Source organism: Corapipo altera, unplaced genomic scaffold (genome assembly GCF_003945725.1).
Source record: "Corapipo altera isolate COAL_440 unplaced genomic scaffold, ASM394572v1 0, whole genome shotgun sequence".
Classification (NCBI taxonomy): domain Eukaryota; kingdom Metazoa; phylum Chordata; class Aves; order Passeriformes; family Pipridae; genus Corapipo; species Corapipo altera.
The window spans coordinates 83,798,418-83,811,026 of record NW_020884872.1 but is presented as its reverse complement, the minus strand read 5'-3'; the positions used below and the strand labels follow the sequence as shown (position 1 = coordinate 83,811,026).

Here is a 12,609-nt window from a genome sequence, read left to right as displayed (position 1 = left end):
TCTCATAAAGTTAATGGATGATCATAAATTAGGGATAGTGACTGATATAGTAGTAGATATAACAGTCATTCACAAGGATCGCAGCAGGCTGGAGAAATGGGCTCAGGGAAACCTCATTTGCAAAAGCAAATGCAAAGTCCTGCAGCTTTGCAGAAGAAGACTTTGGGGTAGTGGTGGACAGCAAGCTGAAGATGAGCCGGCAATGAGCCCTTGTGGCACAGAAGGCCAACAGCCTGCTAGACTGTATCAACAGAAGTCTAGGCAGTTTTATTTTATTTCAGCACTTTTGAGGTCATCCCTAGACTAGCATCTCCAGTTGGGGGCTTTCAGAACAAGAAATATATTGAAAAACTGGAGTAAGTCCAGAAGAAGGACACAGATATGACCAGGGTATACAAAGAGGACCAAGGAACCTGGGTTTGAATGGGCTGGAGAAGACTAAGAGGGTAAGTAATTTCTGTTTACAACCACTTACTGAGTGTTTGTAAAGAAGCCAGATTCTTCTCAGAGATGCACAACAAAAAGCTGATAGGCAATGAACACAAGTTGCATCTAGTGAAATTCCAAATAGATATTAGGGGAAAACATGCACAAGGAAGATGAGAAAACTTTGGAACAGGCAGTACAAAGAGATCATGAATACCCAGCCTTGTAGACATTGAAAAACATTTGGCTGGACAAGGCTCTGAGGAACCTGATCTAATGTCAAAGTTGGATCTAAGTTTGAAATCATCTTTTATTTGAGAGATGGCTGGGTGATGTCCAGAAGTCCCCTCCAAACTAATGTCTTCAGTAAACTTATGTAATTTTTTGTATGAAGCGGGAATCCAGAGATGCCTCCTTCAGGGATTCACCAGACTTGACACCTTTGTAAGAACTTCATGTTGTCTACTTTCTGTTTATCACTGTGAACAACTAAGTGGATCAAAGAGCAGAAAGAGAAAGAGAAGGAGCTAAAGCATTCTTATGTCCCTTAGATTTCTTATGTGCTTCACAGCTTGCCCTGGTACTTTACTGGGAAAAAGGAAGAAGTGACAATCAATTTTCTCCCTTAGAGCTGAAACTGAAGCTGTTGCCCCTTGCATGAACCCAGACAGAGCTGGGAAAGGAGTGATGTCATCAGCCCCATAGAGGAAGGAGAAGCATTCCCTTAATGGGAGCTCCCACGCGGGCACTGTGAGCCAGCTCCTGCTAGCTCCCAGGCTAATGGCTTTCAGGCTAAGAACAATCACCCTGTCCCAGTTTGTGGTACCTGGCAGGCATTCTGCTCAGCATCACCAGGCTGGCTCCAACTGGAATGAGTCTGAGTCACTTTCATTCTGTGGGGTTAGGATGGATTTGGCAATATGGTAATTTGTAGGACAAAAAAAAAAGTAGATGTTAATATTAAAACTGTTTTTCTGTTCGTGTAGGCCCTGAGGCAGCAAGAGGGAGGCCTAAGGGAGCTTAAGAGAAGCAAGTTATACTTCTTTCCCACATCGCAGCTCTGTGTGTGTGTAGACACACTGCATCCAGAGTCCCATTAACCAATGGGCAACAAGTTCAAATTATTATAACTCAGGCCTGATCTAACTTGCACTGCTTGTACCTAAGATATGTTTTTAAATCAACATACTGAAAACAATACTGGCTCAGAAGCTGGGATAATTCAGGCTTAAGGAGGTCTGTTCCTGTTTCATTTGAGTAAAATGAATCAGGCCTGCTTAAAAAAGGCTTTGTATAATTCTCATTAATCATTTAAACACCATTTACATTGAACTCTCCCACATCTTTAAGTAGACTAGTCATGAAACACCAGCATGTTAGGAAAGAGAAAGTCTGAGGCCAACCCAAAGAACTGGAGGGTGTAAGTGACAAAATGCCACTTCCTACCCTTCTCATATCATATGTGAATGCGGAGGGGTGTATTAGGGTGGGTAAATCAGACTACTCATCCTAGCTTCAACTCTGTTATCTCTGCCATGACTCCAAGAGAGTTAACTGTGTAGATCCAGGTTACTTCAGCTTCCCAAAGGTCCTCAAAACCCTGACTTGGATTTCCCTTTTCTTTCTTACAGCTACATAAAAAAGCCTAAACCAGTGGCTTGCTTTCTTTGACTCATCGCTTGTTGTGCAAAAGATCAGCAGGATTTCTTCCCTTATCTACTACTGTGAAAACAGTGACAGCTAAATGCTTTATTTGAGAACATAACAAAGTGTTACTACTAAGAGGTAAAATCTTATTGTTTCAAAAGGTGGAACTCCAAAGATTTTTCAGGGGACTTGACATCCGTGTGCTGTGACACACATTTAACAGGGGAGAATCAGATAAAGTCCATTCTATGGCAATACTGTTTTAGAGCATCCTCTTGGATGTGGTTTGCTCCTTGGCAGGAGTAATTACCAAGAATTGTCTGAGGCATTCAGCTATGACATATGGCCAAAAGAAAACTATAAAAAATACAGTCTCCTGCTTCCCACTCAGAATGTTCAGTTTAGCATTAATATGCCCTTTTTCTTTCCTCTATTAATCCAAAAAAACTTTCCAATTCACTAAGAAAGTTTTCCAGCTCATTCTAGTTCTGCCTAGAAAACCTACATCCAGGCCTGGATGTGTGACCTGCCACATCACTTGGCCTCTTTTCTTTTTCACTGCTGAGTCCCCTTTGATTTGCTGAGAGAGCAACTAATCCAAAATAAATCTTTTCAACATTGGCTTCTTATTAAGGCCTTCATCTCCTCATCTTCAGAAAAGTCTGAATTGTTGGTTCCTCCTTTCAAGACTTCAATTAAAAAATGTATCTCCTGGGTTCTCTTTTTCTGTGCTTCCCTCTTCACTGAAAGTTTCTGTGAGTGGCAAGAATATCTGATGAATCTTCTTTTACAAGAGCATCTACCTCCCTTTCTCTGAAATGCCTTAAGCTCCTCTGCTTCTAAACGCTCTTCACAAAAATGTCTTCAAGCAGGTCCACGCATCCCATTACACCAACCACATTCCCACAAGCCAGGGTCTTACTCCTTCTTGTGTCATGACAGATAGGAAGAAGCTGCTACACACACTGCCATATATTGCTAGATAAGCAGAAGATGCAGAAATAGCACTGGAAAGTCTGCTCACAAAGGAACCACCACTGTGTGAAAAATAACACTGATATTTCTTCCACTCACTTCCACGTACAATTGAGGATAAACTCAATCTGCTGCAAATAATTAAATACACCATTGGAAATTTCAGGCAGGACTAGACAAAAGAAAAGATGAGGGGATTCACAGGAGAAGAACTGGTTGATTGTAATCACTTGGGAAGATCCTGTCCCTGTCAGATGGGCAAACAGCTCTTCCAATAGTTTAAAGCAAAGTCAGCACCAGACCAGGATGCAGATTGCATCCGTCTGGGCATCTGAGCAATCCTGTTGACTGCTGAGCCTCTCAGGGCCTGGGAGACATGCTGGCTATAACCCCAGCTTTGCTGCTGTCATTTCTCTTTGACGCTGGAAGAGTTATGTTAACCATTCCAGGGGAGAACAGATTTGTTCTCAGATTACTGCAGAGTTAGCATCCATGGAGAGGAAAGAAGCTGGTTTACCTTTACATTTCTCCATAGAATAAGGAAGATAACAGTAGAAGGACAATGCCAGGATCAGCTAATGACCACCTGGCTCATGGAAACGGAAAGCCTTGCAAAACTGTTAAAACGTCATCATTGTTTTAGCTAAATTATAGAAAATTAATGGAATTCTCTAAGTTACCGTAATAATCTAAAGCACATAGTCCATTTTCTCCCTTGAACAATGTCTCTGCAATGAACAGCTAAATCCCTAAAAGCAATGGAGACTCACTTTTCAACTCAGACAGCTGTGCTTTTGGTTGTATTTTTAAATGCTTATGTCTAAACTCTAAAATTTGTTTGACAACCGACCAACTGACTATTGTATAATAAACAGTCTTGTGATATTAAACACCTCTTCTCATGACAAGGTGAAGGTTAAATTTGATTTTCCTAACAGTACTTACCCTGAATATCATCATTGAATGTACAGTATCTGTTGCGGTATTTATCGAGGAGACGAAAAGCGTTAGCATTGCCAAAATCTTCAAACTGGATCAGACAATTCATGCCGTACCTACAAGGCAAAGGGTAATTTAAAATGGATAAAAATATTTACACAACATAGGCTAATATATACCATCTTTCACTAGGTCAATGTAGCTAGAAACTCTAGTGCAGAGATAAAAGTATCATGAGAGAAATGCAACACAGTAACAGCAAACAGAATCACACCCTCCCCAAGGTCCACACACACAGAAATGTGGAGTCAACCAGAATAAACTGTATTCATATTCAAGTGGCTTCTTAATATGCATACCTATATATACACATCTTTGGACTTTTGGTACAAAAAAATTTCAGAGGAGCTTTTTAAATCAAAAGAGATGCTCTTTGGTATTGCAACTGCCATGTCGCAATACAGCGAATCTGACTGCAAAGGGAACACCAGCTAAAGGGACACCACCAAGTGCCCACTTCAAATGCAGGTGGCCAAGAGATGAGAAAAAATCTGCCCATAGGATCCCATGGAGTGTGTGTTTCATGGTGCGACTGAGTGCTTCCTGGTGTGATTTCAGGGTCACACTTCTGCGCTTTGGAAATGTTTCTCTCCATTGAGGTGCTTTGCAGGAAACCAGCATGCAATGACAGCTAGTGACCTGTAGAGTGAAAAAGCAGGAAATATTTGCAAACTTTCCATAATTTTCCAGTAATTTCAGGACAAGTGTGCTGTTCATAAATTGCGTAATATTCAGAATGCTCCATATCTATACATGTTCAGCACTTTGTATGACTCTAGGTTGCATTAAAGCTTTTGAAATAAAATCTAAAAGGGCCATAAGTCCTCATTTCTCACATGTAAATGTGACAGGGCAGTGAGAGATGCTCAGGAAATGAGTAATGCAACTATCAGCAACTTCTGGGCTGCAGGCAGGTGAAGGGGCTCTAAATAGCTGCACTTTGTTAGAGACCTAAACCTCTTTGGGACTGTAAGTGGCGCACAGGCAGCATCACCTTACATGCCTCCCATTCAGACTTTCCTCCTTTGCCACTGAAATCTGAGGTAGGGACACCACTGCTTTATCCTAGAAATTGATACTGGATAAAACATACTCCATTTGAGAACCGTGGCTTCTGTCATGAAAAGGTCTTTTCATGGCACTCACAGTGTGGGTAATCAGGCTTTCCTGGAAGGGCCTTGAATTTTTTATTATTATTGTTTTCCATTTCAAGTATGTCTGTCAGTAAGGAGACAATGATAAGCACATGCATTGTTCTCCTTTATTTGTCACTATGAGAAACTCACTTCATAAACCTCCTGGTCTCAAAAAGGGACAAGGGTTGGCTCTTACACTTACTTCATATTATCTGTGCTTCGTTTTAGAAAAGGATCACAATGAGGACAGAGTTTTTAGTATGGCCTGTAAATTCAGGTAAATTCAGACTACATATAAGGAAGAATTTTTACAATGAGGGTGGTTAAAGTCTGACACAGGTTACCCAGAAAGGTGGTGGATGCCCCATTCCTGGAAACAGTCAGGGTAAGGTTAGACTGGGCTCCGAGCAACCTGGTCTAGTTGAAGATCTAGACGCTCCTCTTATTCATCATTTGAATGTGTAAGGAAAACATGGCTAAGATGGAGATGACACAACACCCAGAACAGCTGCTAAGATCTCATAGCAAAGAATGAGAAAATCTTTATGCAACTTCAGTTGCTATAGAAACTATTTCTCGGTCTTATTTATTCATATCACTGAGGAAGTAACATTACTGACTTGCTTAACAAAACCAATGATCTCAGCTAGCATTAATGTATGTGTGCCCAGAATACCCAAAGAATATTTGGGTAGTATCTAAAAGTAAAATGTAGCCAACTTTGGACTGGAGCATGGAAGACCTTTAATATGCAACGTTAGGAAAAAGTCCAACTCAGGTGAGAAGGTGGAGAATACTTGTTATTGCAAAGGGAAAGGGTAGCCAGAGAGCCGCCACATGTACTGTAATTCAGCCAACAAAATACAGCACAGAATGGGATTTCTTCCACTACTTTTACATATCTAAAAGTTGGTCGTGTAATGCTCAGCCAGACAACTCTGACAGCCCTCTCAGACACTGGAGAGAAAAGGCACATCCAATAGCAACTCCTTTGAAGTAGTCTAAGTGGAAAATAAAGTAGATAACATCTCTGGAGATGCTTCTTCCTTCACAGTCTCTGTGAAGACAGACTAAAATGACCAACTTAAATTGAGATGTCTAACTTTAGACACCTAAATTAGGAGAGATAATCTAATATTATCTAATTATCACAACTTGTTAGGAAGATCTTAAATATATGTCATGCACTGTAGGTCACTGGCTTATCACCCTTTCAACTGCAATGCTATGCTGCCCTTCGGAGCCTGCAATTTCTTTGTTGATCTGCTCTATGGAAATTGCCCTGGTCTGTCCCTTGTGATCCCCTGTCAGCACACAGAGAAATACTTGAGGATGGAATTAATAATACTGACCAGTCTTCTTCCATCATAATATTTTTAAAAAGAAAACTGGATTTTGGCAAAACTGATTTTGCAAAGTTGCTGTTTCATTGGAAACACTGTATTTCCTATTAAGAAACCAAAATTAATGAATTCTTTTTGGAGGAATCACTTTTAACGAGGTAGGCTTTCAGTGAACCATGTAAAAAATTTTGCTCTGTTTGACCTGTGACATTTGATACGAACACAGTCCCAGTTAGTACTCACATGATTGCTGCCTATAGGTACAGGAAAAACTGATTGCAAAGAGAGTATTTGAACAAGGATTTTTGAAGATCCCCTCCAAGACATATAAATATTCTTAAATTTACAGCTAGATTTGAGGCAAGCCCTGCAGAGAGATCTCATAAACTGCTGTGGTAGAGAGAGACTCCTGAGGTCAATCTGGTTGGCTTGTTGCCAGTTCTCAGCGATTCTTCCTCCAATCCATGTGACTCCTCTCCTAACTTTCAGCTCAGAGCCTGAAGGAGATTTTGAAGCCAAGAGCAGCAGGTCACATCAGGACTGAATGTTTTCCAGTCCAGGAAAGGCATAGCCAGCTAAGGTTGGCTCCCTCCAGTAATCTCATCCTGACTGTCAATGACTCATCTTCTCTAGAGCATTCTATCATCTTCTTGGCATCTGGGACGTTATACAGCCAGGATCCGACTACCTTTATCTAAAAGGAAACCTCAAATGTAGACTATCAGGATTTCAGACTGACAAGGTACATTAAAATAGAGCAAGTGCCATTCTCCACTTTGGTTTCTTTCATTCCCTACTTCTTTCTCTCCCTTTCAAAAAAGGAAAGTTTTATTTCTTGATTGATTTTGGATTCAAAGCATTCCCATTCCTCTTGGGCAGCCTGTGGTGTGCAATTCTTGGGATTTCTGCAGTTATATGTCTCCTTGTGGAACTAGAGCTTTCCCCTCAGCATGAGGCATTCCTACACTTGCAGGCTGTTGAAAATGATGCTTCGACAGAGGTGTTTTTGAAAGAATTCAGACATGCTGAAACTTGTAACTGGTGACACTGCAAGAGTCATTATTTAATACCATCACCATGTCTCCTGGTTCACTGTTGGCTGCCAGACCACCATCTGGGGCACCCTGTTCTCTGCCATCTCTGGAATTAATTTACCCATTTTATAAAATTGGAAACAAAAAGATATGCTTTGTCAGTTCTTCCTCATCCAAAAAAATTACACTGGTCTTTCATAGTAATGATTATATTGCTGTCTCATTAGTTTGCATATTTTGTGATTTTGCGCCGTACATAATTATGACCCGAATTCTGGCTCTCTTACCTTGCAAAAATCTTCCTGTAAAAATAGCCTCCCTGGGAAATGCTTTATAGAATGGTCCCATACACTAATTTTAATCCAATCACCATAGCAAATCTTGTACAAGCAGTGCTTTCAATGAAACAATATACTATTGATTAAAATAATAGTACAAGACAGTCACCCTAATGAAGGGTGACTCTAGGAGCTAAACACTTATACTATTACCAGTCTGTTGCAAAAATTATCACCTGAAAATCTTTATTAAAAAATTATCCAATTTCTGGAAAACACACAAACATAGGATTCATGCTTGATTATCACTGTATTATTGTTCTGATACTGTTACTATCAGCCTAGAGCTACGCAGAATCTCTGGGCTGTGCTAAGAGAAAAGATGCTGTTAGCAAAGTCTCTATCCCCTGTAGAGGATAATACACATTTCTCTTGGATGACCACGTGGAACAAATGGAGGAACAAAAGTGTGAAACAAAAGAGTGTGAATCCCAGAAGAAGGAGGCAGATGCTTTCCTGATGACATTGCTATTAGTTTCTTCAAAAGACTTCTCAGTTGCCTAAACAATCTCATTACGCAACTTTATCCTTTCATCCTCATTTGTATGTACCTCTTTGAGTTCACTCAGACTCATTACAAGCCATGAGATCAGAGAGTTAAAAATTCATGAGGCAGCAGGTACCATTTGAGAAGCATCTGACCAAAACAGTACCAGCCCTGCCAGGGCACCAGTGATAGATAGTGTGCAGGTTTCCTAACAGACGCAGATGCTGAGGAGCAACTTAGGGTGTTAGCAGTATACATGAGGGCTTTGTTGAGGCATCAGAGCCTAGAAACTTAAGTCTAGTCTTTCAGGATCAACTAACCAAGTTAACTACAGCATGTGAAGAAATAACATGGGGGCACCTGTACCGCTGATTTTGTTTCTGAAAAGTGATGGTGAATTTGTGATCCATGACCCTGGAGAACTGCTGAAACAGAAGTCGCTTCTTTTCAAGCAGGTTCTGCTTGTTGGAGAGCACATGAGACCTGACTTGGTATGTTAGTGGGTAAAAGTACTGGGAAGGGATTAGACAAAGAGAAATCAGGTATAAAACAAGCACAACAAAAAATAAACTCAGAAGAGCTTTCTTTTCCCATTTTGAGAAACTGAATGCTTGATCTCCTGATGCCTTCTGTGCTCGACCTTATGGCACAGGCTGGTAGAAAGTTTCTGTTTCCCTGGTCACTATGCTAATAAGCAGTGATGGGAAAGGAAAGGGGAGTAAAGTTATGACAGGTTAATGAGGCTTCTGTGACAGAATTTGCTGGTGTGGGGAACTGCATTTGTAGAGTCTCAGGCTGCACGCTCCATATCTGCCAGCAAGTGACTGAGGCTGGAGTTCAAAATAGAGGCTGGAGCTCTGGGACAGGTCATCCATCAACACGTCTGGCCCCTTGGAGCCACCAAGTTGTATTGTAACTGTATGATGAAAGCTAGAGAAGGAGCAATTGGAATAGGACAGATATGGAACTGGTCTCCAGTTTCCATACCAGTTTAGGAAAAGAGGAGAAAGAGGGAAACATTTACAGAGGTAGTTTTCTTTGAAAGAGAGCCTGAGAATTAATGCATATTGTTACTGTAGATGCTGGGCTGAAGTCCTTCAGAACCCAGAGAACACACTTCAGCACAACACATCTCTCATGGTGTTTTAATTTCAACATTAATTTGCTCATATAGTCAAGACCCAGAAATTCTGTGGTTTATTTCAATTATGATCTTTGGACAATTCAGGTGAATATTTACTTCAGCCTACAAAAATGCACCAGTTTAAGATTAAGACTAAATTGTCCTTTGCCACGGTAACTGAGGGAAAACTGAAGCAGTGCATTTTTCCATGTGAAGCATATTACTCATTCTGAGAAAACAGCAATTTGTCTGGCTGCTTCATACAAATGGGCCAAATTTTGCATTTAATTGCCTTCCAAGAGAAGCAGAATGGATAGCTTGGAGCTCTTCTTAAAGAGCTCAGTCATTTCACATGTTTTAGGTGAAAGAGTAATGAACGGAGGTTTAGGCAGCAGGAAAACACAAGAAATGTATGCAGCTTTTTCGGAAAGGGCTTTTCTTTCTAAAATTGCCCAGAAATCACCCTTTATTTCAAAATACTGGAAGTGCTAACTCTGAAGCCTCTGATGCACTCCTTGTTTTATTACTAGGTGGCTATTATGAGACCAGGAGCCCTTTCTACTGACTGTATAGGTCTCCAGCAATAGAAATTTGACATCTGTTTGATATTACTATTCCATTAGAAAATTAAAGCTTCATTCCCCCGGCCTTTTTTGTGGGCTCTGACACATTCCACTTCAGTGACAAATGTCTCTTGAGCCAGGAGTGATTTGATAGGGTGCGAGGTACTCCTGCAGAGGAACTGACAATGGTTTCCATGAGAAGTTGAAGTACCCTCAGGAAGTAGACAGAATTTCTGCATGAACAACAAGGTGAAAAGGAAACCCCCCAATTGCACAGGATTTGTGGCAACCCAAAAGGTTCCTCCCCAGACAACTGAATTTGCATGTGACATTACAGACTTGCATAACAGATCACAGCAGCTCATATTCACAGGTTTCCGCATAAGTGGAAGCAGCATGTTCTTGACCTTCTGAACAATTTCTGCTTCCTCTTGTAACGGAAGCAAGAGCTCCTACTGGGTTGAATCCAGTCATTCCACTGGAAATTTGAGACCAAATGAACCTGTTTTATATGAGTTTGCCAAACCCAGGCTGATAGCAGGATTATTCACCATCCCAGAGCTCCCAGAGGATCACACTCCAATAATGCTTTTCAATATGCTGGTGGTCAGGATGATAATAAAGGGTAATGGTTCCTTTCTCTCAAGAATCTCCAAATACTTTACAGATGTGAAAGGAGAAGTGTAAAGCAGAATTTCCCAGCCTCACTTTGTTGAGAACTTTGGGGGGGCTTACTGTATTCAAGCAATTCATCCTGGCTAGGGGAAACAGAAAAGCTGTGACAGAGGCCCTAGGAACTTGATTCCCAGTACTTGGATGAAAGCCTTAGACATGACATCACCTCCTCACAAGATAAGAGTTCATTGTTTCATGGTCTTCTCCCTTCAGTGTAGAGATTAGCTCATGTAAACTAAACACAGGAAAATAACATCCAATCCTTCCTCTCCAAGTGCAAGCACAGAAAAGGCAAATTGTCTTTCTGGCCCTTTCACTAACAGCACAGGAATAGTGGGTGCAATCAGCTTTGCATTCAGTACCACGAGCATAAATCTCAGAGCCAAATTTATGATGGCTGAGACCATCATCTGTGTTGTCATTCTATTGTTCCCTTTCTGTCATCAACACCTACACCACAACACCCTCGTGGTCTTCAGGCCAGAAGGAAGTGGGATAGTTTCCTTGAAGGATTAATTAGTGACTACAATCAAAACAAACAGAAACCCCACAAATCAACCCTGATGACTCTTAAATCTTTTCTACTTGCAGAGTCTCTTGTGATTTCTTAGTTGTGTTTTCTACACTCTAAGATTTTCCCACTAGATAACGCACAAGCGTCTAACATAAGACTACCCTGTAATAAAATGGCATTTCAGTCAAGCTTTTTTATCAGAAATAAAGAAGAACAAACCAGAGCACAAACAAGGAATTCTCTCTGCAGTCACCTGTATGTATTTTTAATCCAACAGGCAAGGCAGTGTTGTTGTGTTCACATTCACAGATACAGGGGCTATAGCAAGTATCTTTACACAGTAAGTGGGCGATCGCAGCTGAGCAGGTTGATACACTGGCTGGCTGTCACATGGCACATGTCTACACCCTGCTGCTGAACAGCAGAGGAGAGGCTTCTGCCTAACACCCTGGATGTGCACAGGGTGCACCATAACACTGCACAGATGCTCAAACTCTCCACGACACACTCGCCCTCCTCAAAACTTGATTTGTCAGTTGTGACTGAATGGTCCTCTGCATTTCTGCCCCTATTTCCTACATCCCTCCACCCATAGCCAGCTCGGCAGTCAGACTGTGTGTGTAAAGACATGCTTCTCAGTGGATGGGTGGGTGCTGTCATCAGACACTGGTCACGATGTTTCCTACCTCCAAGGAGACATGCTGAACTGCGTGCTGATGACACACGTACCACCCACTCCCTTCCATTTGTGCAGGAACACACACAGTCCAGCAGCCAGCTGGAGACACAGACAGAGGGAAGATCAAACATAGCTCCTTCAGCTGTGAAGAAAAGACCATAGGACATATAGGCAGGCAGCAGCCTGGTAATCAGGCACAGACTGCAGCTCTCTGCTGCTCCTTATCAATATCATCTGCTGCTTTAGGGAAGGCAAAAAAAGCTGCTTAGGGGCTTGGAGTTTTCCAAATATTAATCTTTTTTCCTTAACAGTTGTTCTCACTTTCTTTCTTATGGTAACCTCCATATAGTCATGGAGATTTTAATACATTTTCTTTTATTTTTCAGAGAGAGGTGCACATACAGGGCTGAGGCAGTGCTTCTGTTCTTCCCAAATAAAACTCCGCGGTACATCAGAGACCCTCTATCCGAGTTAGTAAGTAAGAAGGGAAATATGCAGTTGGTCTGTCCCACCACTAAAAGGCCAATGCATCTAATCCTGGCCTTCTCACTCCACAGACTTAAATGCCAGCAGGGAAGTTCCTATTTTAGACAAAGCAATAGACAGGCAGTCTACAAACTCCACACCGTGGGAAGGAACATAACCACTTCCATTTAGATGATTTCCTTCA

At 41.4% G+C, this 12,609-nt stretch overlaps 1 protein-coding gene across 3 annotated transcripts in view; it reads right to left on the bottom strand.

Moving 5' to 3' along the window:
- The window catches only part of ME3 (malic enzyme 3), a 117,749-nt gene that overhangs the window by 13,241 nt on the left and 91,899 nt on the right, over positions 1-12,609 (bottom strand). For all 3 annotated transcript variants that reach the window (XM_027655689.1, XM_027655606.1, XM_027655773.1), the window contains exon 7: positions 3,994-4,103. In XM_027655689.1, coding sequence (XP_027511490.1) covers positions 3,994-4,103 — 110 coding nt within the window. The remainder of the gene's footprint in view (positions 1-3,993; positions 4,104-12,609) is intronic.